Source organism: Triticum urartu, chromosome 2 (genome assembly GCF_003073215.2).
Source record: "Triticum urartu cultivar G1812 chromosome 2, Tu2.1, whole genome shotgun sequence".
Lineage (NCBI taxonomy): Eukaryota > Viridiplantae > Streptophyta > Magnoliopsida > Poales > Poaceae > Triticum > Triticum urartu.
The window spans coordinates 172,100,043-172,127,583 of record NC_053023.1 but is presented as its reverse complement, the minus strand read 5'-3'; the positions used below and the strand labels follow the sequence as shown (position 1 = coordinate 172,127,583).

At 44.0% G+C, this 27,541-nt stretch overlaps 1 protein-coding gene and 2 long non-coding RNA genes across 3 annotated transcripts; 1 reads left to right on the top strand and 2 right to left on the bottom strand.

The window, feature by feature from the left end:
* Positions 1-1,355: 1,355 nt before the first annotated feature.
* LOC125541354 lies at positions 1,356-7,396 on the bottom strand. The gene is made up of 8 exons (XR_007297496.1): positions 7,102-7,396; positions 5,508-7,018; positions 4,990-5,094; positions 4,674-4,794; positions 3,407-3,484; positions 2,871-2,992; positions 2,569-2,761; positions 1,356-2,478 (listed from the first exon to the last, which is right to left on the bottom strand). It is a non-coding gene; the product is annotated as an uncharacterized LOC125541354 (long non-coding RNA).
* A 5,254-nt stretch (positions 7,397-12,650) lies between these two features.
* LOC125541352 (obtusifoliol 14-alpha demethylase-like) lies at positions 12,651-14,394 on the top strand. The gene is made up of 2 exons (XM_048704790.1): positions 12,651-13,195; positions 13,319-14,394. The coding sequence occupies exons 1-2, from the start codon at positions 12,719-12,721 to the stop codon at positions 14,264-14,266; spliced, it is 1,425 nt and encodes a 474-aa protein (XP_048560747.1). The 5' UTR covers positions 12,651-12,718; the 3' UTR covers positions 14,267-14,394.
* Positions 14,395-17,889: 3,495 nt separating this feature from the next.
* On the bottom strand, positions 17,890-18,301 carry LOC125541353. The gene is made up of 3 exons (XR_007297495.1): positions 18,242-18,301; positions 18,033-18,102; positions 17,890-17,955 (listed from the first exon to the last, which is right to left on the bottom strand). It is a non-coding gene; the product is annotated as an uncharacterized LOC125541353 (long non-coding RNA).
* Between the last annotated feature and the right edge of the window lie 9,240 nt (positions 18,302-27,541).

Here is a 27,541-nt window from a genome sequence, read left to right as displayed (position 1 = left end):
GGGTTTGATGCATGTCCTTTTGTGGAAAAAAAAGTTTGGTCAGATTACTGTCTTATATATGTTCCAATGGAATTATACCTAAAATGTTTGCAATAGAATTAAGCATGTATATATAGCCCTCTTTTATCTCAAACAAATGCTTTGAATATTTTCTACCAATCTATATACTACATAGACAGACCTCACTAGCAAGCATTAATAGCCATTTTTCTGCTCCCACAATGAGGCAAATCACCAAAAATATTGTGCTCTTGGCTTTGCTAGGTTGATCTAGCAACCGCCATCTGGTGTAGAGACATGGAGAGCTTCTCTGTCAGCAGCATGTATTCGTTCATTATATGTGGATTTTAAATCTATCTCATTTAGTTATAGCATGTTAACTTTTTATTAAAAAATTGTTTTATTTTGTTCATCAGAAATTTCTCACATGTTTTGAATCTTGACGGATGAGTTTATAGTCAATGCAATATTTCGGGATTAAATCTGCAACTCCACGACTATATGTGGGATATCATCTGGTATATAAATATTTAGGATCAAAAAGCACATACATCTTAAATATACCGATAAGTTGTCGCTTTTGGACAACCTCCTGTCACAAAATATAACGGTGGGCACCTATTTCTAAGACCCAATAAATTATAATATTATGAAAATAGTTTTATTAAAATATATCTACACATATGATTTCCATGCATATAATGAAGTCTAAATAATTACAGTGATAAGATATGTTTGGATGGTGGCCAAAACATACCTTAGCATTTTTGGTCATGACCAAAACTTTGGTGTTGTTTTTTAATGGTTGCCAATTTTTTGGCTTGCCAGTGCCTCTCTTTGAGAACTCCGGTTCATTTTGCTTGTCAATATTCGCCAGCTTGTTGGCAATTAAAATTTGTGGACAGCAAACTAGGAGTAAAATCATACATATTACCTCGGTCTCATGATAGAGCGCGTCTTAGTTTTTACTTGTTTTTTCACGTCACAACGTGTATGGGGAAATCGAGGCGTGGTGTATACCGATGCATCCAAGAGCCTAAACAACCATTCTTTCCTTGGTGTGCAAACTAGAGGCTGGGGCGCGCCCTGGGCGCACCTCTTAGGCGTGAGTGTGCGCACTAATACTGCTTATGCAGTTGTCTACGTGTTTATATAGTCCAAATTGGCGCTAGTTTTCTGCTTCTAATACACTTGCTGAAACTGAACGTCTGTCGTGAATGGTACGTCTAGAGACGATGGACAGTTAGAGACTAAATTTTGTAAACTCAAGCATCCACAAAATAAAATCATTAGGTGATGATGATGTATGATAACCACTGGATATAGCCAAAGACTCCTCAATTAAATTTCTGAATAGTAAAAGAGAATGATAGAAAACCTATGATCTGGACTAAAATTCTGAATCGTAAAAGAAAATTACAACAAGCCTATGATCTGAACTACAACCGAGGAGCTTCTAGCTTGATAGCTTCATAGATCCGACCTTTGAAATTTCCCACAAACCTCCGTGGTACGGCCTACAGGAACAAGCAAACAACAAAATTATCGTTCTGACCAGGATAGCATTCAATCCAAAGGAGAGATAGGGTATCGATGCGCGACGGCTTGCCATTTCCTCTTTGAAATTGCCAGCCATGCACTTGAAAAAAAAATACTTCAAATAATTATACTATTTGCCCATGAAAAAACAATCAATTACTAAGGCAACACCACGAGATGGAATAGGGCCAAGGTTGGACAATCCAATTCTCGATTCAGTGGCAGTTGGTTGTGGTCTCACAAGGACTGTCCATTCCTCGATTCAGCACCAATTCCTTCCTCAATGCGGAGGTCGCCCCTGTGATCGCCCCTCCGCTTCTTTCGGCATGTCAACCCTCTATGTTCCAAAATGTACCACCCCCTCTCTTAGAATCATTAAAGTCATGCAAGATAATCTTCATTCTCCTCTCGACTCTTAACCTGAAAGAAGCAGGAGAAGCATCTCTGCCATGTGAAAGACCTCACATCAAAGATGATGCCAACTGAAGACTGAAGAACCATAGAGCCTTCCATGGAACATAAAAAGTACACAATTGCTTCATGGGGCACCCCATTGGCGCGCCACTTGAGGGGCATCTGGGCGGTGCCAGGTAGATGCACGCTCCTTTCACTTTCCTTTTTTGATCTGGATAGCAGCACCATGTACATGCAATTCTTGATGAAATTATTATATTGGCGCATCATGTAAGGAAGAAACTGAAATGTCATGCTATCACAGGCAAACCCGTAGCGATATAATAGCATCGACAGGAGCATCTTGCTGTTTGACAACGTAAGATACGTTAAAGAAATTACGCGCGCGTCGGCCACGGCGGCGGCAGTCTCTTGATGCCTCCCTCAAACCGTGCGGCCGACAACAAGAGGAGCATGCTCGGCTTGTCCGCCATGCGCTTCATCACCCGGTGCGCGTTGCCGATGACTCGCCACATCCTTGCCAGCCTATACATACAACACAACAACGAGAAACATTAATCAAACACTTGTGGGTGGGGGGAGTCGATCAAGCACACTATAATGGAACACACGTACATTCAGATTAGCTCCACGAGCTGCGGTAGGAGCTCATTGTCATGGATGGCGACCCAGCAACGACCCTCCAGGACATGGCATCGACTGAGGCGAGGGAGATGTTGAGCTTGGTCCGGAGGTCCATGATGGCTTGCCCTGGTCCTCTCGATGGCAAACGGCTCCGCACCATCGGCGTCCTGGCTCCTCAGCTTCCCTGCATGCAAATGTGTTTCATTTCATATCTTTGGCATGATTTGCTCTGAACTTCTAATGATTGTATGAATTCTGGGAGAAGAAGTGTGCTCGATCGAACGTATCCTGACTTTAGGCTCTCGTTGTGCCTTTGGAAGAGCTGGAATGGCTCCGGTGAAGCTTCACAGACGCCGACTTGCTCGTCGCTGTCGTCATCCTCAACGTCCCCTCTCGGAGTAGTTATTTGATCCGTCTATGTCCAAGATAGCAATAATCAATGCTACAATCTACATTATCCTTATATTCTGTGAATCTATTTTCTCAAATCAGATATCAAAACTATTAATCCTTAATTTATGGCACCTCATTTTCTTTTAGAGCTTCCATAGGAAAGAGCCAACAAATAGGAACAAAAGGAAATAGTGGTCAAGATAAAAAAAAACTGCTTCCAGTTCTTTGCTGCAAGGACTTTCTTCAGCAAACATTTGTAACACTGGTTATAATTATTTCAGTTCTTAAAAATGCATGGGACGAATAGGAGACAATAGAGGAATATCAAGGTATGATCTTGGGATAGGATGACTCAAATTAATTGAAGGCTCACTGAAATGAGTCAGGCATACCATGCAATATGAAACAACTTTCTTCAAATTGTGGAAGGAACTACCTTTGTTGTTCCATTGCTCGATAGACGTCGAATTAGTGTAAAGTAATTCTGTTTCTGTCTATCTGCAATGTTATTATCCTACAAAAAAAGCAAAATTATTATACCAACATATGTTTATAAAAACCACATCAGACAGATATTAGATCAAAACGGCCAAGAAAGAATCAATGAAGTTTAAAGTCTCCACCCTCTAGATCAACATTAGATTGTAGACTTGACAGCGAAATCGGTTATGTGCAACTTCTTTCATCAAACTTTGCAAAAGTTACACCGATTAACCTTTTTTTAACATTGCCAAATTTGTTTAACACAACTCGAATGACCTTGTTATTCAAATATGAGAAAAGTTATAGCTTAATGATTAACAAAAGCTAGTTTTCTTGAAAAGTGTATCAAACTTTTAGGAGAAGGTTACACAATATTTTACTAAACTCGATGCTTTTCAGACTGATTTTAAAAATCAATGCATCCCTCATCCTATCATGTTTTTCTAGAACCTACTACAAATTCTTGAAAGAATAGTACACCATGACAACCAACTTCAGTTATAAGGATTGTACAAAAGTAGACTTAGTTGTAAATCAAAAGAGGTAAGGAATAAACATTGCAACATACTCCCTCCGTTCCAAAATAGATGACTCAACTTTGTATTAACTTTATACAAAGTTGAGTCATCTATTTTGGGACCATAAATTCCACACCAAGTGAGTTGATATTCGACAATGTACAAAAAGAGACGAGAGAATTTATATGTGGACACTAACAACAACAACAACAACAACAACAGCAGCAGCAGCAGCAACAGCAACACCAAAAACAAGTTGGGGTAGGCTAATTGGTTTGAATACAACATGACATATTTTTAGCTATACAGAATCATGTAACTGAAACAGTAGTACAAAGCTACAATGTCATGTCTCCTACTGGCTCTTACATAGTTATAACTAGATTACTATATAATTATGTTATTGAAACAATACATTAGCACATGCAGTCTGCATGTCAAGTATTCTCTAAGAATAAGTTTAGGTATATGTCACAGTAAAATCAGAGTAGTGATTGTTTAAGAGAAGACTGGTAGTTCGCTTTGTTTCCTATATCTAGTTGTCTCCAGTAAGAGTTTTACTACAAGCAAAAAGCTTGGAAGAAATCTGAATCCTTAAATCCATAATTAAAATCTACAGAAATAAAAAAAGGGTCCAATTGAAAAGCATGAAAACTGAAAAGTAATTAGAGGGCACAAATAAAGGAAAGAAAAATATATTACTTGTCTTCCAGGTGGTATCCTGGTACCTCTTCTCCCATTAAGAAAACAGAATGATTGCCAGGCATCTCATCAAGGGCGGAATTCAGTGCTTCACACGGTCATCCAAATTGCAAGCGAAGAACTGCATAAATTTCCCACACAAATTCAGAGCGTAAGTAGAGCAGAATATTACTTCTGGAGACAAACACATCACTTCTAAAATGTAACAACCAAGCATATTAACAAACTAATACGAGAAACATTCTCAGTGCCCAATAACATGACTAATTAACTGAATGTTTAGTTCTTTCAATCTTGTGAAACCAGAAAAACCCACCTAAAGAAGTCCTTGCAGAAAAGGAAAGTCCACACACCTAGCAACCTCGACAAATACCTCCCCATCACTATCGATCAGAATTCTTAATCACCTTTTCACTCATGCCTATTCAGAAAATGTTAGCACCCGTGAATGTCAGGTCATACAAATTCTTAATGTATAATGGACCCATCAAATTTGCGACGTGCTCATGCTTGCAAATCAATTTCTCAAATTTACAGTACTAACCACACAGAATTGTTGTTCGATGTCGCCCCCATCAGTGATGAGGCATTTGTAAGGAAGTGAAGTTATTAACACCATGATGAATAGAGCATTGTGTTATAATACACGAATACAACAGAATAAATAAATAAATGTCATAGCAGTATAGCATGGTTTTCCCAGAAACAACAATGTGACATCTCAAATTTTCAGCTTACAATAGAGCACTCTGTGTTTTAGACATTTGAGTATTATCACACAATTTAAATCAGCGAGTATCTAGTTCATAGAAGATGTTAGAAGATATTACAAACCTCATCTACTGCATTATCAAGAAGTTCAGATATAGCTGCACATCAAGAGAAAAGTTATTAGATAAATATTTTACATGGTGGCGTAAGTATCTTGAACACCAAACATAAAGAAGAGAAGTCATGAGAGTACCACACCGTCTAGTTTTTCTACCTTCTTATCCAGCAGACATTCCAATATTAAGCATTTGATTTCTAGTCAGTGGTCAAACTATAATATTCCCCAAACAGAAATAGCAAGGGAGAAATGGATAACATGTGTTTTTAGTATTAATGCAACAAAGATACTCAAATAAACCAACAAGGAATTCATCTTCTTTATGTAAGGAAAAATGGATAGAGCAGAGTACAGTCAGGAAGGCAAAATGGAAAAGAGATAGTAAAATAGATTAACATATAATGGATGTACTGATGACAAAGATATTCATGTAACTGAAACAGTAGGCAAAACTGAATCTTAATGTGCATTTAGCACATTCGAAACGCCAATTGATTCATGTGGTGTATGAGCAGCGAATCTGTACTTTTGGATGAAAACTTGAACGATTAGAGAGTCAAATGAAGTTGTAGCTGTCTCAATCATCTAAAAAACTATCTGCTGCACCACTTCTAAAATTGGCAACTTATTTGTTGTTTCTTTGTAGATCATTGTATTTTAAATGGCACAAACAAGTTCAGTTCTTGTTTTAAAGTGCACACCATGGCAGAATTGATTTGAAATCCATCTTCATACAGTCACAAATAACAATCTTGCTCAAAATCTCTAAGAAGAAAAATAAGAACCAACCGAACTATCTTGCTTGGAACCTTATACAAGAAAAGCTACAGTACACTGGTATTTGTTGTTTCTGTGTAGATAACTGAATTTTAAACGCCAGCAACAAGTTCAGTTAAGTTTTTCCTATTAAAGCATACAACACAGCTCAATTGATTTCAAATCCATCTTTATACAGCGGCACATAACAATCTTTCTCAGAATCTCTAGTAACAAACAGAAGAACGAACTGAACAATCTCACTTGAAATCTCATACAAGAAAAGTTACAGTAAACCTGTATTTGCTGTTTCTTTGCACATAACTAAATTTTAAACGGCACAAACTTATTTCTTGAAAGCACATCCGAATAACATTACCTCGATGCCGCCCAGTTTATTTCAACCAATTGAATAGAAATTCTAGACCTTCACATGTGAACCGAAAATTTAAAAATAGTAAGATTGAGCGCTACCTGCTCCTCACACTCAGGCCAAATATCGTAACAAACCAGCAAGGTATGCATCTTATCTCCCATCAGGTCAAATATTGTAACAAACCAACAAGCAATGTATCTTGTAGTTACCTGGTACCCTTTGTTCTACAAACTGAGAACTATCAAACTATTACATCTCCACCAAACCAAACCAAATCAGAGAATGGATTGGCAAGGGCGTGAAACCTACGAACGCCCACTTGTGGGAGGTCGGGCTGATGTGGAGGAACCTAGGATGCACGCAGGCATGGTCGAAGTCCCCTGTCTGCAGCGCATATGAGACCGGGCAAACAAAATGGAGTTGGAATTTCGCGGAAACCAGGGAGGCTGGGGATTGAAGAGACGAACCGTGGAACTCACGGATGGGGACGGAGGGGGCCTCGTTAGTGCCGGCCTTCCAGGTACGACAACCAGGGGATCGACCACGCCGCCAACGCCTGTTGTGCCGCCGGTCATCACCACGCGAGGCAGACAAGGTACGGTGGAGACGAGCAGCATGAGAAGGCGGCGATTGTTCTCCCCCTCCCGCTCAGTTCTATAACACCCCAGTGTCATGCTATAGTAATCACCCCCTAATGGTGGCCATGTCATCATCATTACTATGCAAATTGCCACTTAATAAATATCAAAGTCAAACACCAAGTCAAATAATAATTTTATAAAATAGTAAATTAAAATGTTCCTTAGGTTCAAAATTTTCACTACATAATTCTCATGCATTAACAAACATTTTTGGAGATATTTAAAATACCCCTGGGTATTATAACAGTGGACCAACAGCCAATAAATTGGCCTGTTCATTTTTTTATAAATAGTTGAACACTCCCAAATGCTTTGAAACTTTTTATACCAAACCAGAATATTGCCCTGTATTTTTGTGCCAAGTTTCACATGTAGCAAAAATCATTTACTAGCTAAACTAGATGCGAAACAGACGAGGAATAAAAAAAAACAGAATAGGAAGAAAATAAAAGGCCTCACACTGTGCGCAACTGGGCCTAAGTGCCACATTGCACTTTGGCCCAGCCCGGCAGGGCCTTCTCCTTCCTCACGCTACAGGAGGAGGCAGTGCCATGGCGTGGCTCACGCACTCCCGTCCACACGCCCGATTAGCTCGTGTCGAGCATCCACGACACATCAAGAAGGATAAGATCCCCCTCGTCGCTGTAGACAGACCCTAGCCCGCAAAATTCCCCTCTCCCACTCACGTTTCTCCTGAGAGCCTCGTGCCCGAGCTACCATCGATGCGCCGTCGCCGTCCCCGTGGCCACTGGCCTCCCCGGCGACCGGGAGCTTGTCCAGGGACTTCCTAGTCACCGACTCCGTCATCTCCGTGCATCCGTTCGACCGGAGCCGCACTATACGCCCGGGATCGAGCTGATTTTCTGCCACGGCCGTCGTCTCTTGTCGTCGAGCTCGTCGCATCCGGTCGCCCCCGCGCCTCCAATCCACGTCTACGAGCTTGGTGGTGAGCTCCTCGGCCGATTCCACCCCTTTCCCCCTTCAATCCGTGTCTCTTTACGCCGTTGTTCGCCATCGCTCGAACCCCCGTGTATGTGTACGTGTGTGCGTGTAGTTGCTGCTCCCGCCCTGTCGCTATTGCTGTTGTGCGCGCACGCCCATGCGTGGCCTCGTCGCGGCTTGCTGCTGTGGTGCACGCCCACGCATGGCCTCGGCTTGCTGCTGCTCCGTTTGCTGCTGCCGGCCGCTGCTGCGCCCTGCTCCCGTCACTGCTTGCTGTTGCGCCGGCGCCGCTGCTGTTAAGTGCTGCTGCCGCCCCTCCTATCCCACTAGCTAGTGCTGCTGCTACTCTAATTGCTGCTGCTACTTTCTCATGCGGCTGCGCTGGTTATGGCCATGGCCATGGCCATTGTGCGTGTGTAGTGTGTACTCTACGTGCGTGAGTACAGACATGGCTGGCTATGCCGCCGGCCGGCCCCTGGTTTAATTAGGCTAGGCTTAGCAGTAGTAGTAGTAGTTTAGTTCTAAGTTAGTCTATTAGTAGATGACATGTAGGCCCCCTTTAATAAGTTAGGTTTATTTATTTGTTTAGGTGAATAGTATATGACATGTGGGCCACCCCCTTTGACTAGTTAAGTTGACTTGGTCAATTCGAATTAATTAAATATAATAATTTCAGAAATTCTAGAATATTAGTAAATCATTGAAAAATAATACTAAAATAATCCGTAGCTTGGATGAAAAAGTTTTATACATGAAAGTTGCTCAGAACGACGAGACAAATCCGAATACGCAGCCCGTTCGTCCGCCACACGCACCTAGCATAGCAAACACGCAATCTTCTTCCTCCCATTTCTTTGTCCGAAAATGCCTAACTCCGGGAAAACTTTCCCGGATGTTATCCCCCTTCACCAGTATCGTGTAGCACCGCGTCAGAACACCCCTAGTACCGCTTGTTGTCTTGTCATGCATATGTTTGCTTTGTATTTACTGTTTCTTCCCCCTCTTCTCTCCGGTAGACTCCGAGACTGATGTTGCCCCTGTGTTCGACTACGTCGACGACGATACTTCTTCTTTTTCAGCAGAGCTTCCAGGCAAGCAAACCCCCTTGAGCATTCCGATATCGCCCATTTCTTTCCCTCATGCTTGCATTAGAACTGCTACTGCTTTCTGTATGATCCTACTCTGATGCATAGCATGTTGTTGTTACCTGCTTTCATACTTTACCTGCTTATCCTAAACTGCTTAGTATAGGATGGTTAGTGATCCATCAGTGACCCCACCTTGTCCCAATTGCCCCGCTTTATGTTCGATGACTCGATCAACGTGATCGACGTCCAGGCCTCGACACCGCACATCACCCCTCCTAGTTGTACGACTCTGCGGAGTTACCATCGAGTGCCGAGGGTGGAACCTCTTACATCACTTCTGATGAGATCTCCGTAGTGTAGCTATACGGTCGAGGTCATCGAGGGTGATTTCCTCCTTAACCACTTCCGTTACCGCTCTGTCGTGCAACCCCTCAAGTGTGAACCTCGAGGGTGGATCCTCTTACGTTCACCTTGATGATAACATCGAGTGGGATTCATCGGGGGTGATTCCTCGGGTTTTCCCCTTGGTGTTAGACACACAGTTACTATGGTTACTATGACTTTGCACTGAGCCATGTTACTAAAGATGGGTCGGCCCTGAGGGGTACCCGCGCGAGCTGAATAGCGAGTGATGTGGAGTCGGGTTGACCTGGAAGGTGCCCGCGAGATACTTACGAGGCGTGGCTGGGCATTCTTAGCCCTTGCCGCAAGTACTCGAGACGGGGCGACGGGGTCACATCGATCGTGAGTCTCTGCTCGTTACCGCGTGCTCCTAATCCACTGCGATTTGGATATTTGATCTGAAGGGCCTCTGGCCTGATAGTACTAACCATCACGTGGGCATAGTATGGGCGTTCTGCGTCGTATGCATCAGCAGAAGCTTATTAGACGTCAGCGACTGAGCGGCCCGCGCCGGGTTGGACTGGAAAGCACCTACCTTGTTGAAGGAGGTAGGTAGGTCTGCTCACCGGCCGCGTACGCAACGTGCAGGAGTTCCCGGGGAGATGGCCCATGACCCCTGGGGGCATAGGTTTAGTCCGGCGTGCTGGCCTCTCTATTAAGCCTAGGTCGGGTTGCGGCGTATTGTTTGGGCGAGGCCGGGCATGACCTAGGAAAGTGTGTCCGGCCGGAGTTAATCGAGCGTGGTGGGTAAGTTGGTGCACCCCTGCAGGGAAGAAAACATCTATCGATAGCATGTCCTACGGTAACGGACACTTGGAGTTGTATCCCCGATACAACTAGAACTGGATACTTGAGATGAGACTTGGATATGAGATGATAACTAGATAGTATGGCTCTGGGATTGCTTTCTCGCAGGGAGTCGAGGAAGGATCTCTGGCCGAGGTTGATAACATTACTGCTACTTTACTTTATGCTACTCTACTCCCTCCTGTTGCTGCAAGATGGTGGTTTCCAGAAGATGCTAGTCTTTGATAGGCTAGGCTTTCCCCTTCCCTTCTGGCATTTTGCAGTTTAGTCCACAGATACAACCCATTCCTTTGATTCAGATGCATACTTAGTTTAGATCTGATGTAAGTCTTGCGAGTACTTTGGATGAGTACTCACGGCTGCTTTGCTACCTCTTTTCCCCCATGCCCGATTGTTGCGACCAGATGACGGATCCCAGGAGCCAGACGACATCACTGATGACTACTGCTACGCCGAGGGTGCCTACTACTACGTGATGACCGCTGACGACTTGGAGTAGTTAGGAGGCTCCCAGGCAGGAGGCCTTGCCTTTTTGATTGATGTTGCTTTGTGCTAGCCTTCTTAAGGAAAACTTGTTTAACTCATGTCTGTACTCAGATAATGTTGTTTCCGCTGACTCTTGTGTATTCAAGCTTATGTATTCGAGCCCTCGAGACCCCTGTCTTGTAATATAAAGCTTGTATTATTTTAATTTGTGTCTAGAGTTGTGTTGTGATATCTTCCCGTGAGTCCTTGATCTTGATCGTACACATTTGCGTGTATGATTAGTGTACGATTGAATCGAGGGCGTCACAAGTTCGATCTAGACGGCGGGAGCGCCGTGTCGTCCAGGCTGCCGCCTCCGTGCAGGTTTCCCGTGGAGGGGAGAAGGTGATGGGAGGGGGGGCGCAGGCTGTGGGGAAGAGCGCCGGTGATGGCGGCGGACGAGAGAGGGGGAGAAGTGGAGGACTCGCTAGGCTAGGGCTGGGCGATTCATTTCTTTTGTTTTTGTCTCGCCGTACAAAGCGCCCACTGGCCAGCGCGAATCTCTGTCGCGATTGGCTGCCAGGCACAGTACCCCTGTGATGATGTGGACGTCGCGAGAGAGCGTTCCTTGCGCGACTGTTAAAGGGTTGTATTTTCGCTAAGATGCGCTCTTTAAAAAAAGATGGTTTGAGTGCATTGATTTCCATGGTAGCTTTCTAAAAATAGGACTCGATAATTAATGCGCTAAAAAGTTTTCATCATCGTGTTTCTCTATCATGCAACAATTAATGGTGATTGTACCGTTTGAAATAAGCGGTTAGCTATCTCAAAAACAAACAGCTCAACAATTAATGGTTGTCGTGACATTACCATTTTTAATTAAGTGCCTTCAAATAGGGCATGGTGGTTTATATGGAAAAGATGTCCTAGAGGATGAGATTGAGACAGCCAGGCGAGAAACTGACAAGGAAATGTATTGCGGTGTGGGGAGGATAAACGTGCTAAACTTGGGCTATGAGGGGATTATTGTTCTGTGGGGACGAAAAACACGTGAGGCTAAAAAAACTATGCGGTGAGTAGCTCTTAAACTGACAAAAATTGACGTTAGTTTTAGTTCAGCTGTCGGTAAGATACAGTTTGAGTTTATTATTGTTTTTCCTGGAGGCATAAAAGGGCACTAGGGCAATTTACTTTATTGATTAATGGAGGCATGAGGCCATTGGGAAAATTGAATAATGTTTCTGGCAATACTCCTGGTAGGTATAGAGAAAACATGGGACCACGAGTGCTAGTAACAAACGGATGAATATCACCCGAAAAACTCTAAGAAAGTACGCTAAAAACTTGCATCTCTATAATATAATGGAAACTTTTTATGTCCGCGATATGGATATTCATTTTAGCACGGCAGCAAACAGAAAAGTGTTGCCGTATGGATGTTTCAAAACCAATTTAATTAGTGATGGGACAAGTACTGAATCATCTTACCATGTTTTTACCAAAAGTTTTAAATAACCGTGATGTAGCCATGCTATAGAGAATTGAGCAGGGTGATGCTAAATGGTATTTATATATAATTATTTGGTAAAGTTACAAAACAGAGGGTTATAGCCCCGCTATACCCGCGTTATACTAGCTGTTTGAGAAGGATGCCACTATTTGGCATAGCTGATTCTTATGGATTTTTTCTTTGCCGGTGTTTTTACAGTATTGGTTACGATAGCATCTGGATTGCAAACATGGAATTGGCAACAGTCTTCTGGGTAGTGTGTGTTCCTATTTTCCTTGCAATTGTGTCGACAATGATAGCCCGACGACGACCGATGTTGTCCGAAACAACGAAGCTATCGCCTTCTCCACCGCCCATGGCCGCAGGGGCTCCCCTTCTTGGGATTCTCCCGGTGCTTCTCGCCAAGGGCCCGCTGCAAGTGATCCGCGACGCCCACACGGAGATGGGGAGCGTGTTCACGGTGAGACTGTTGCATCGCAAGGTGACCTTTCTGGTTGGGCCAGACGTGTCGAGCCATTTCTACCAAGGGCTAGACTTGGAGATTAGCCAAGACGAGGTCTCCCAGTTCACCATTCCGACTTTCGGCCCCGGCGTCGCCTTCGACGTGGACTTCGCTACTCGCCGCGAGCAGTTCCGCTTCTTTGGTGACGCCATGAAGCCGGCCAAGCTCAGGACATACGCCGGACTGATGGTGCGCGAAGTCGAGGTAAGAAATAAGATGACATGTTTAGTAGCCTTGATTTTCTTGTTAACTATTGCAAACATTTATACATGTACTACATACTAGAAATTGTGATCTGATGTGTACTTGTGTATGTTACACATGCAGGAGTACTTTGCGAGGTGGGGACAGTCCGGCACGGTTGACTTGAAGCAGGAGCTAGAGCACCTCGTCACGCTCGTAGCCAGCCGGTGCTTGTTCGGGGAGGAGGTCCGGGCCAAGATGCTCGGCGAGGTCGCAACGCACCTCCGTGAGCTCAACGACGGCATGCGCCTCGTCACCATCCTGTTCCCGCACCTGCCCATCCCGGCGCACCGCAGACGCGACAGGGCGCGCGCTAGGCTCGGCGAGATATTCTCCGGCGTCGTCAGCTCTCGCAAAGCAAGCTACCCTGACTGCGGCCCCGACGACATGCTGCAGTGCCTGATTGATTCCAGGTACAAAGACGGCCGCGCCACGACCGAGACGGAGGTCGTCGGGATGCTGGTGGTCTCGGCGCTGTTCGCGGGGCAGCACACGAGCTCCAGCACGAGCACGTGGACCGGAGCGCGCCTCCTCGCGCGCGCCAACTCCGAGCACCTGCGCGCCGCCGTCCGGGAGCAGGAGCGGGTCGTGGCGCGGCACGGGGACCGCGTGGACTACGAGGTCCTGCAGGAGATGGACACCCTCCACCGCTGCGTCAAGGAGGTTCTGCGGCTCCACCCGCCGGCGATGATGCTGCTGCGCCACGCGCGCCGGAGCTTCACCGTGCGGACCAGGGAGGGCGATGAGTACGAGGTCCCGGAGGGGCGTACCGTCGCGAGCCCGCTGGTGCTCCACAACCGTCTCTTATACGTGTACATGGACCCGGAGAGGTACGAGCCGGACCGGTTCGGCCCGGGCAGAGGGGAGGATGAGGCCGGCGGAGCGTTCTCGTACACGGCGTTCGGTGGCGGGCGGCACGCCTGCGTTGGTGAGGCGTTCGCGTACATGCAGATCAAGGTAATATGGACGGCGCTACTAAATATCAGTCGACGCAGACTTCGCGAAGTCTCAGTCGACTGCTCAGCCGTCTGATCTTGTGCAGCGTGTAGATTCGCGCTGGGACGGATTGTCCCTCATTTCGGCCTGTCTAAGATGTGGACCGGCCCGTTTGTTTTTTTTTCTGTCGAACCGCGATCCCGCACGAGCGTTTTGTGGGCTGGGCTGTGTTTCCGTGCGGGCTTTTTGTTTGTTTGTTTTTTGCATTTTGTTTTTTGAACCGCATTAAAGAAAGGAAGGGGAAGCGGCCACCCCCGTGATGATTAAGAAGAGGGGAACGGGGAGACAGAGCTCATTCCACATTCTCTCTCTCCATTCCCCAATCTCAAATCAGAAGAAATACGGATGGGGAGAAGAGAGGATTTGGAAAGAACGGAATGCTCGAATCTTTGAGCAAGTGGCTAGCAGCGTAGACAGGGTGCTCGAACTAATCAGAGAGGATATTGCAACATGGAGGACTGCTGGCTGTGTTGGCGATTTCTGCTGACTTGTTTTTCTTCTTCTTTGCTGTGTTGTGCTTGCCTCTGGTGGCCAAGCTTCGCCTTTATTTCTTCAGTGTTTATTCAGAGTTAAACTCTGATGGCTGACAGTTCTAGATCGCCTAGACTGCCTAGCTCGCTGTACTCTTCTTGTTCTTTCTAATAAAAGATCGGCCTATGGCCCTTTGAGAGGGCGAGCTCCAAGGTTCTCTTCAACGAACCAAAGGACGAGAGAGGGGGGATGGCTGGCGCTGCAGTTGGAGTGAGTTCCCCCCTAGTTTTTCTTCTCCATCATTTTGTTGTCTTGTTTCTTGTTTGATGCTTCACCGTGATCTGTAGGGGATTGGGGGTAGTTTTGTTTGTGGATCAAGTGTAGAATAGTAGATTCAAGTCTATAATGGACTCCAGGATTTATATGCATTTTTTTTGTATCCTTATTTGTTCAAGTATTCAAAAGATTGGAGGATTGATTTGGATGTGGTAGTTTGTACGGTCAAGATCAAGTTGTATTTTTTGTAGTGTCTCAAAGGGGCCGGCCAGAGTGAGCGGCTGCTAGGCCTTTTTTGTAGTGTCTCAAAGGGACCTCACTTTTTAGTCTTTTTGATTTCACTTTTTTTGTTAGCTTCTTAGTCTGAAAATGGATTTTAGTCCAGAGGCTTGTTGTGAGTCAGCAGCATGAGGTCCTCGCCCAAGCTAAGTGCATGTCTGCTGCACTGTAGGAGTTTTATTACTGTGCCCATGTATCCAGTAGAGTAGATAGGATTTTTGTATGTCTATACTTACCCCCGCAAGATGAGGTACTGTTCTTTTCTTTTGTTTGTATTAAATATCTGATTAGTAGTTTCAAGCAGAGAATTGCATCCATATTTTATACTTTTTTAGGGTTTTTTTTCGTGTTGAAACGCACAATAGTGTCTCTCGCTCAGGCGCGTGGATCAGCAATGTCGGTGTGGCAGATGTGAGTATGATGCTGGTTTCTTTTTTGTTATAGCTAGATTCACTTATCTAATCCAGATTTTTGCTTTTTTCCCTATGTTTTTTGAACTATCCAGTAAAGTTTAGTTTTACAACTAGTAGTACTAATTTTGTTTTTTAGTAGCCCAATAAGCTGAGATGAAGTGTTCTATTTCTTTTGGACTGTACTAGAAGTAGGGTTATCAAGACCACCTTTTCTTCTTTATGCTTGTAGGTAGTAGGTTTTATCGACATCCTCTGTACATAGTGTATAGTATAGTTCATTTGTTTACACCCTTTTTGTACATCAGTGGGGGTGACAATCTAGATGAATGCGTTAGGCTCTTTTTGCTAAATCAGTAGCATGTTTTTGAAAAAATTTCTATCAAAACAGGAGAAGATTTTTACTACTGATTTACTGAATTTATCAGTAGGAGTAGGTATGTTCATTTGTTTTTGATAGTCCCTATATAATCAGTAGCTTGTCGTTTCTGAATTTATTTTTTATGTAAATAGTACATATTATTGCTGAAATCTATCACTAGGGAGTGGCCTTGTTTTATTTTTTTTATTTTTGCTGATACTTTTATCTATTTTAAAAAGGAATGATTAATGAAAGTAAGTATCCAGCAACAGCATGTTTTATTTTAGTTTGCGAAGTTACCTCATATGTGAATACCTCACTACCTTGTTTCTCCATTGCCCATGGCGTAAATAGTTGTGGGGTGGTATGCATGCTTCTGTTGTCTGCCATTAATTCTTCCTCATGTTGGCATTCTAAAGTTGTGTCGAACCTAAGCCAGAACTCAACAAAAGCAAGCCTACGATGAATGAAACGGTTGAAAAAAGAATTTGCACTTTCTGACCTTGAAGTGGTTCGGAGCAAGCCCGCAAGAGATATATCCATAAAGTAGGCTGGTATCCATGTATCTCTAATGGTAAACCTCTTAGCTAACCACTCGTTATCCTCCAACCCAAAATCTGTAATGATGGAATTCCATTGTGACTCAAACTCACTTGCAGTTTCTGAACCCCAAACACATGAGTTCAACCTCGGCCAAAATTCAGAATCTTCCCTAATCAAAGGTCCAACTTTTTCAGGCACCTTTTCCATTATATGCCACATGCATAACCTATGCATAGTGGCTGGAAGAACTTTGTCAATACCATTCTTGATGCTAGCAGCTTCATCAGTTATGATGAGTCTAGGTGCTACCCCTCCCATTGCTTTTAGGAAGGTCTGAAATAACCAAATGTATGACTCATCCTTCTCATTTGATAAGAATCCAGCACCAAAAAAGACACTTTGTAAGTGATGATTAACCCCTGTAAATGGTGCAAATATCATGTTGTACTGATTAGTGGTGTATGTAGAATCGAAGGATATCACATCACCAAAGTGACTATAGTTCTTCCTGCTTGTGGCATCCGCCCAGAACACACGCACCAGGTTCCCCTCATCATTCACCTCAAAATCATAGAAAAATGCTGAATTCACTTCCTGCTTTCTAGCTAATTGGGCCACAAACATTTGAGCATCTGCGTCTCTGATTTTATACCTGAGTCCGCGATAGTAATTTTGCAAGTCCCTCTTTGTGCACCCAGCATTCGGAATTCCACCCTCGCTAACTTGCAGGAGCCTGTATGCCTGGGAGGTTCCAATGCTTGCCTTATGACATGTGTATAAAGTATTCTTTGCCCTCTCACTAACTCTACGATTGGATCTGATCAAATGACGCTTATCAGGTGATACAAGACCATGAACATGATGCTCAATCCATGAGTCTATCTTGTAGGTGTTCTCCCCACAAAGTCTAACAAATATATGAGCATCACAACCGCATCGCGTGTCTGTCTGCTTACGTCTTTTCCTCAAGGGGTCATTAATCTCCTTAATATCTTTTAACTTGAATCCTTCTCTACTACACATGAAACGCTTAGTCCGGACCACCTTATTCTCAATCTTTTTCTGCTGTCCGATACGAACGCCAAAACCTGATTGATGTGCATATGCCTTGTAGAACTTCTCCACGGCCTCGAGTCCTTCAAATGTCATACCCACTTTAGGCTTCAAATGCTCATCACATTCAGGCGTAAAAGAAGAAGACTGCAATGTCAAGAATAAACGGAAATAAGTAATTTCATGTGTTCAGTATTTTTTTGGCAAATGCATGCATAGTTTCAGTTAGTGCAAACTGACTTACAAAGAGAGGTATGGTTGTGTTATTTTTGGGCGTACTAAATCCCCCGGGGCTCATATGCATTTGAATGTTATTGATTGGATCCATACTTCTGCACATGTAGCTACACAATTAGCCTTGCAAAATACACTATGTATACACAAGGACTGAATTTGTCGGTTGTTTTACCTCAAAGTTTTGATGCCCACGTGTCTCTGATTGCAAGGGGTACTTGCTACTTGTCCGTGTCTAGTCGCCGCTGCAGCAGAATATTTCAGTTATACATGAGATGGATCAGATCGGGGAAGTACAAGCATGGGGCACTTGTTGGTGCTTATCTGGTTTGTGTTAAGTGTTAACATGGGAGTAGAGGAGCACATAAAGGATTGGGATGCTACCTGCATGGGGGCGGCCGGGTGGGTGCCGGTGCACGTCAGGATCAAGTCGATCCAGATCAGACATATGTGCAGTTCGGCGGCGGCGGCGGCGCACGACGCATACAGAAGTTGGGGTATTGTTGCAAAATTAAGTTGCTGCTTTTAGTCGGAGGGCGGGCGTGTAAGTGTAAAATTACCGCAAACTCTGATAATTCGTACGATTAAGATCGTGGGGGTGAAAAGAAAAGGGATACACGGACACACAAATAGCTCGGATTCACGAGATATGCTGCCTATATATATATATATATTGTTTTTCCACTGTTCTGATCTTTATTTTTAGGTACTTATCATCATAGAATTATTTTATTGTTGTTGAAGGTTGATATTTGTTGGTCTCCCAGAATTTTGAACTTGATGGTCGTTTATGTCATGTGCAGTAACCTATGCTAGTTCTAGACTGATTTTTTTAGGTTGTTTTGCATCTTTTTGACTTTTATATCAGTGCTCAATTCATTTTTTCAGGCAGTTTTGATGATCGTTTTTTTTTTGTTCTTTTTTTTGTGTTCAACACACAACAGGTTGTGCCATGTAACGAAAGAGTTCGTTTCAACGACTTGACAGGGAATACACTGAAGTTTAAGGCAAACAAACGGATGTACACCGTTAAGTGTCACAAGGGGCCCAGAAAGAGCATAATGTATGGTAGTGGGTGGAGGAAATTTGTTGCAGACAACAAGTTGGGGAAGGGCCAGCTGGTTCTCTTCTATTTGGACTAGCCTTCCCCAAGGGCAGTTGTCTGTGTGATTCAATTCGGGAATGGTGCCGAAGATGAAGGATCTGAGAGTGAGAATGACTACATGGAAGTCTCAGATGAAGAAGACGAGGATAGACAAGCTGGCAACAGTGATGACGATGATGATATTGTTCGCACTCAGGAAGATGGGCTGCTTCCGCTCAACAATGGGTTCATAGGGTTGGCATTTGTGCACCGCCTCACGAGGACTAATATTCTTTTGGGAAGCATGGTATGTATCCATTTTCTCACTGTTTTTTTTTCAGTTTTTCTTTTTGCATGTTTAGTTTTTAAGTAAAAGGTGCAAGCACTTTCGTTGCAATTTTTTGCATTAGTGAAACTGTTAATTCTGAAATTATTTTACTTTTGTTTTTATTAGTTTAACTATAAGTTAAAACCTTTCTTGAAATCTGCATTTTTAATTTGTCTTTTTTGTGTAAACTTTGGTTTTTATTAACAGAATGTTCGAAATCCTTTCAGGCTGTCTTTATATCTCTCTTTTTTATATATCTTTTTTTAACATGCATTTTTTATTGTCTTTTGTAGATTATTAGTTTTTCCAAACGCCCCCATGAACGAGAGAAACATTTTTTTTCCAAAGATGATTTGGAAAATGAAAAATAACAATGCATATGTGTGTTGTTCATTTTTTTGGAGGGTCCGTAGGGATTTTTCCCTACTGTAGTTGGTCAAAAAAAATTTGGAGAATTTTTTATTAAGAATTGTTGGGCAATCAGTTAGAATTTTTGTGCAGAAATCATTAGTTTAAGAATTACAAGCCTTTTCCCTTCTGTTTTCTTTAGCCTTTTTGTTTGCAACTACTACACTATCTTTTTTTCTCTTAGTATGCTGTGTGTGTGTGTTTAGCACATGAGGGCATGGGTGCGCATTTCTTTTTTTAGGAAACAATGTAATTTAAAAATACCACTTTTTATAACAATTTGTAATTGTAGTTGGGGGAGGAGGAAGTTTTGTAAGTGGGTTTTCATAAGAGAGGACGGTCCGACAGATAAACACACCCATGACTGCAAGTGCATGTTGCACACACCCCAACTACCATGGCAACGGTTGGAGAGCGGTGAGTGTCGCATCGCCGGTAGGGAGAGCGGATGGAGGGGTCGCATCTCTCTCGGTATGGTTTGTTTGTAAGTGGAACGGTAGGATAGGGGTGGGGGTCACATCTGCAGTAGTAGAGGGGTGGGAACATTTTGTTTTGTCGGAGGGGGCGGCGTTGAGAAGATGGGGCCATTTGCATGCCCCACAACAGGCACACAACTATATGTCTTTATAACTTGGTTTAAACTTGACTACAGGTAGAGGGGCCAGTTGCATGTCCTACAAAAGGCACGCAACTGCATGTCTTCGAACCCGGGCGCAACTGGAGACCTTTGTTTTGTCGGAGGGGGCGGCGTCGAGAGAGAGGGGGGGCCACTAGGCACACAACCATCCCAGCATGGTGACAACTGCATGTCTTTTTATAACTTGGTTGCAACTCGACTTCTAATTTCGTTGTATAGGCAGAGGCGTCAGTTTTTGCACGTCCCACAATGGGCACGCAACTGTATGTCTTCTACCTTGGTCGGAACTGGGGGGCCTTTGTTTTATCGGAGGGGGTGGCGTCGGGAGAGAGGGCGCTAGTTGCATGTCGCACAACAGGCAGGCAACTGCAAGTCTTTCTAACTTGGTCGCAACTAGGGGGGACCTTTGTTTTGTCTAAGGGGGAGAGGGGGCTAGTTGCATGTCCCCACAACAGGCAGGCAACTGCATGTCTTTCTAACTTGGTCGAAACTAAGGGGGACCTTTGTTTTGTTGGTGGGGTGCGGCATGAGAGAGAGGGGCCTAGTTGCATGCCCCACACTAGGCATGCAACCGCATGTCTTTCTAACTTGGTCGCAACTAAGGAGGTACCCTTGTTTTGTCGGAGGGGGCGACGTCGAGAGAGAGGGGCCCAGTTGCATGCCCCACACTAGGCGTGCAACCACATGTTTTTTCCGAGCATGGTTGCAACTACATGTCTTATAACTTGGTTTGCAACTCCACTTCCATTTTTATTATACGGGGAGAGGCGCCAGTATTTTGCATGTCCCACAATGGCACACAACTACAAGTCTTCTAACTTGGTCGCAACTTGGGGGGGGGGTTTGTTTTGTCGAAGGGGACGACGTCGAGAAGAATGGGGCCCAGTTGCATGTCACAAACTAGGCATGGAACTGCATGAACTCCAACTTGGTCGCAACTAGGGGGGGCTTTGTTTTGTTGGAGGGGGCGACATCGAGAGATAAGGGGGCCAGTTGCATGTCCCGCAACAGGCATGCAACTGCATGTCTTCTAACTTGGTCGCAACTAGGGGGGTTCTTTGTTTCATCGAAGAGGGCGGCATTGAGAGAGAGGGGCCCAGTTGCATGTCCACGGCAGGCACGCAACTGCATGTCTTTATAACTCCATGTCTTCTAGCTTGGTCGCAATCCGTTTTTGTTGTCCAGGGATAGGCGCCGGTTGCATTTCCCACATTGGGCACGCAACTGCATGTCTTCTATCTTGGTTGCAACCGGGGGGGCTTTGTTTGTCGAAGGGGGTGGTGTTGAGAGAGATGGGGCCCAGTTGCATGCCCCACACTAGGCACGCAACTTCATGTCTTCTAGTTTGGTCTCAACTACGGGGGATCTTTATGTTTGTCGGAGGGGGCAATGTTGAGAGAGATGGGGCCCAGTTGCATGTCCCACATTAGGCACGCAATTGCATGTCTTCTAATTTGGTCGCAACTGCATGCCAACTCGACTTCCATTTCTTGTTGTACGGGGACAGGCGCCAGTTGCATGTCCCATAATGGGCACGCAACTGCATGTCTTCTAGCTTGGTCGCAAATGGAGGGGCCTTTGTTTTGTCGGAGGGGCGACAAAGAGGGAGAGAGGTGGCCCACTTGCATGTCCCACACTAGGCACACAACTGCATGTCTTCTAACTTGGTCGCAACTCTGGGGGCTTTTCTTTTGTCGGACGGGGCAGCATCGAGAGAGAGGGGCCCGGTTGTATGCCCCACACTAGGCACGCAACTGCGTGTCTTCTAGTTTGTTTGCAACTAGGGGGATCTTTGTTTTGTCGAAGGGGGCGGCGTCGAGAGACACGGGGCCCAGTTGCATGTTCCACAATAGGGCACGCAACTGCATGTCTTTCTAACTTGGTCGCAACTGCATGCCTTATTACTTAGTTGCAACTTGACTTCCATTTCTTGTTTGTACGAGGAGAGGCGCCAGTTGCATGTCCCAGCATGATGGGCACATAACTGCATGTCTTCTAGCTTGGTCGCAACTAGAGGGGCCTTTGTTTTGTCGGAGGGGGCGGCTCAGTTGCATGTCCCACACTAGACACACAATTGTATGTCTTCTAACTTGGTCGCAACTGCATGCCTTATAACTTGGTCACAACTCGACTTCCATTACTTGTTGTACGGGGTCAGGCGCCAGTTGCATGTCCCACAATGGGCACACAACTTCATGTCTTCTTGTTTGATCGCAACTAGAGGGGCCTCTGTTTTGTCGGAGGTGGCAGCGTCGAGAGACATGGGGCCCAGTTGTATGTCAATGAACAATACCAGCCTGTGACCACAAACATGTTATGTAGTTTATTTTTTTCAACTATGCATGTGAAAGTCAACAAAATAAAGGCACTTTATAGTACCTCTGGGTCAGCAGCAAACAATAACTGTGTGTAGGTCATGTTACCACTTCCAAGGAAATTCATCCCGTGCATTTTTCATAACAGTATAAGTTTCTTTCTTTATCAATCTTATTTTTTCACAGAATTACAAGGGCATGATAGTAGAGCGGCAGGTCATTTATGAAGTAGGGAACTTAAAGAGGGTATAATCAATCTTTTTTTCTTCAAGAAAAACTCGTACATGTGGTGCAAATGCACTTGGAGATGGTTGGAATGCCAAATTCATCGTAGGCTGTTATTGCTGCACATACTGGACACCATGGTACTGCTGCCATGGAAACACAAATCATGCTTATGTCAGTTTCTGGGATGGTGACACATCTCAAACATATGTATTTACAATCTAAGAGATTTTTTGTTTTCGCATTTTTTATCTTACTTGGACTGGGGTCACCAAATTATGTGGAGCTGGAGCACGATTGCTTGGAAATCTCCGTGCCAAAGTATTCACTGGCTGCTACATGAAATGCAGAAGACAGTATGTGTCAATCTGAATCCATGACATATTTTTTTTGGCTAATGCAAAGAACCATGTTCGTTAGTTTATCATATTCAGAAACTGTCAAGAACAACAACAAAAATTCAACCTTTTCTCTGCCCACAGCAAGTGTACTACATGCTTAGTACGTGTCCTGAACAGTATGTGTGCTGGACATACAAAAATTAGCACTAGCATGAAAATTATTATCTTTTTTGTCATCAACTACTGAAACCCATGCTTCTAATATACTACAGTTTTCTTTCTTCACTTTTTTTTCTTCAGAGAAACTTGAACATCAGGCTGAGACAAAGTTGGAGTTTTCTGCCATGAAGTTATCTTAGAGACAAACATGTGTGCCCATCAGGAAATTTCCATACTGCTCCAAGATTAGTGCAGAAAAACAAAGGGGAAGAAGAAATTACAAGGTTTTCAGGTCCAAAACAAAGAAGGGAACAAGAAATTGAAAGGAGTTGCAGATGGATCCATGTGGTGGGGGTGGGGTGGGGGGGGGGGGTCAGGGTTTTATCTGACAGAGGAACGTACAACTGGGAGAGAAGCAAAAGTTTTCCTGTCATTTGGCTATACATGGGCTCTTTGCTTTTCTGTTGTGTATTTGCTGCGTCCATGGGCAGGGACACAGGTACAACGGGCCAAACAAACAGCAAAAATAAAAAACAAACAAACAAGCAAAGCCCACACCATAAGCCCATCACGGAGAAATTAAAATCCATCAGGAAGGGATGCTAAACAGACCTAATCTGTCAGGGGTGACGTCAGCCGACTGAGACTTCGCGAAGTCTCAGTCGACTGAGACGTAAACAGTCCCTGGAGCCACCTGCTGAGGAACTTTGAGATGGAGATGATGTCGCCCTTCCCCGGGACGGACTGGAATGTGGTCATGCCGGGGCCCAAGGGGAAGGCCATGGTCCGGTACAGCAGAAGGAGGATGTCAGCGGCCGCCTAAATCACGAGCTGATACATACGCTACGTGTATCTACTTCATGTTGCATGTTTACTTTCTCCTCGCACCAATAAATTGCCGTTCTAAAGTAAGTTAACCGTTGCGATTGAATTATAGGAGTACTGTATTAAGAAACAGTAAAACTGAGCTAGCTACGGCTGCTCACAACGATTTGACGCTCTAAACCGTTTGATCGGCTCACTCAATGGTCCTGATCGTACCGTCATCCCACCTCATCCCACGGCCTTTTCTACCAATCCAACTCGGGCGTTCTGGTCGGCCCAACGTTAATGGGCTGCTGCTCCGGACAGCGACCTGGGCGCCCTCTCGTTCACGGATGCATCGCACTGCCCGATCATGAATAGACGGTTGCGATCAGCGCTTGGCTATGGAAACGAGCGAGGCACGCGTGGGATGATGCAGCTCGCCGCCGATTTGGGCGAACCGTACCTCAACTCCTTGTACAGGCGACGGTGGTGGCGGCAGCTTTCTCTTACCGCCACACGCCCTACCAAAAGCCTAGATCCGATGGCCACGAGCTCCATTGTCTTGTCCTACCATCTTCGATCCTTCGTCCGCAGGTAGCAGCTGGCTTGCCGGTGGCCTCCTTTGTTGTTAGGTTGCTTGCTGCAAGGGAAGAGGAGGGGAAGGAGAGACAGTGACATTGTGCCGTCGTTGCAGCGGCCGTTTAGCTTCCCGTACAGATCTCATTCTCGTCAGCGTGCTTACTATGGTCGGGGAGACAAACACACATAGGAAGGTGCAAGCGGATGAGGTCCCTTTTCCTTCTGCTTCCTCTCCCCTAATCAAGGGGACGTGTGTGTTTTCCTGAAGTGATTTTGCTAGACCATGAAGATGGTGCAGATTACAGCCTCCATTTGGTTTTGTGAAGGTAACTTGTTTACTGCATTCTCACCGATCAGTTCGAGTTTTGTTCCATAGTTTCCATGTTCGTGTATAAGATCCAACCCTTTTTTTTTTCCTTAACGAATCGAGTCATGTTCATGGTGAATTCATTAGTAAAGCACCTGCGACTGGAGTAATGATACTAAATTACTAATATAGGCACAAATATGTGCATAGTGAGTTCAGCGTCATCTCTCATTTTCACATCTGAGGTAACCCAGTGACTATATATCTATGGTGACTTTTTGTTGTGCCTGCTCCCTACCTTGATCACTATTCTCTTGTAGGTGTGAAAGAAATACAATGTACTCCTATGTAGGAAGATCTTACATATTTGATCCCAAGGTTTCTTTTATTGTTGTTCATTAGCAGTTATTTCCTCCGTCACAGTTTAGAAGGCATAGTTAAATTTGCGTGCGTTTCCACAATAGACAAGGTTTAGGGCGCATTGCATTTATGTCTAGTAGCTAATTAGTACTCCTATATACTATTTCTATATACATGCATAGTGTGAATGCTATTTTCTAGCCCATCTCATAACCAATAGATAACCACCTAGGTTCCAGAGAATTTTCAAGCGCGTCTTCTAAACCGAGACGGAGGGAGTACCATTCTTCAATCATTTCCGGAAGGATGTCAAAAACATTTCCTAGATGATATGTATTCCAGATCCTGACTTATAAACGGTCAATATAGATGGAGCTGAGTACACAATTATTATACTTGCATTTGCTTTCTTGCCAGACCAAGTTATTTAGTTATGATACAAATATCTTGCAATGGGTGTGTTAGACACTTGATCAAACAAATCTTTTCCACATGCCCTATCTCGGTGAGGGCAGTTTTCTGCATTATCCTTCCTTGGTTGTTCAACTGCAAATGCAGACAAAGGCGTTGATGAATGTCTGCTTTGAAATTGTATATTATCTTTTTGCTGGTAATATATTTGTGCTAGAACATAACCAATGTTAAGAATTCAATTCAAGCATTCATGTGTCATGTAAGTCAAATCATCTTTCTCTATGGATGTGGACCGTAAAAATTGTAATTTTGAAATGTTGAAACTACATAATTTTTTCTAAATTTACTTATTTTTTCTTTAAAATAGACGAGCGTGGCAACGCGCGCTTTTATGGTCTAGTTTGTTCGACAAGCCAATGATGGAGCGCCTTTCGCGAGAGTGGCATGTATATACAGTGGTGACCGTGTGTACTATAGCTGAGCACTTTAAGACTTGTCAATGTATTATACCGCCTCTTGGCAAAATACCAGGTCGATCCATTTTTATTTACTTCGCATACTAGTTTTGACTGAAGTCAAATTTTATAAAGCTTGACCAAGTTTAAAGAAAACAGTGTGAACATTTACAGCAACAAATATATATGGCGTGAAAATATGTGGTGTATATATTACTAATATAATTTCCCTACAAACTCTTAAGTCCAAAAAATTCCAGGAATTTCAATACCAAACTGTTTGGACGCCGATGGTTCATTATTCTCAGGTGGACAGTGTTTCGTGCGGTACAAGTATCTAGTCTGGTTCTGGTTGTATTAATTGGGTCAGCCCACAATTGTGCTAATGTGAAATGCTCGTAAGAAACATGCAAAATGAGGCAGAGTATAGATGGAGTCCCCTTGCCTATAAAAAATAAAAGAAGTTAAAAGGTCGTTCCCAATGTGTGTTCGTTTGAAGAAACTGTGCAAGTTTTTCTGGTGCGAAGATGTGTCATCATGATATTTTTGTAATTAATGATGTGAATCGGCCGACCGGCAGGCTCTCATGCCGGTAGAACCCACGTGCTCAACGCGTCTCGTAGGGCCCACACCATTCCCTTTCATGTGGACCGTGTGTGTGCACTTTGTTGTTGTTTTTTTAAGGGAGACTATATCTAAATACTTTAAAGACTTGACAATATATTATGCCGTCTCTTAGCAAATATAAGACGTAAATTTGATTGTAATTCAAAATTTTCTAATTCAACCAAGTTCGTAAATAATATAAACATCTATAATACTAAATAAATGCACTGCCAACACCCGCAATTGTGCTATGTGAAATGCTCGTAAAGAACATGCAAAATGAGGCAGATTATAGATGGTGTTCCCTCGACTAAAAAAATAAAAGAAGTTAAAAGATAGTTCCCGATGTGTGTCCGTCTGAAGGAAGTGTGCAAGTTTTTTTGATGCGAAGATGTGTCTATCATAATATTTTTGTAATTAATGATGTGAATAGGCTGACCGGCAGACTCTCACACCGATAGAACGCACGCGCTCAGCATGTCTCATAGGGCCCACGCCACTCTCTTTCCTGTGGACCGTGTGTGTGCACTTTGTTGGGGGTTTTTTTAGGAAGACTATATCGAAACACTTTAAAGACTTGACAATATATAGCAAAATATAAGACGTAAATTTGATTGTAATTCAAAATTTTTTAATTCAATCAAGTTCATAAATAATAC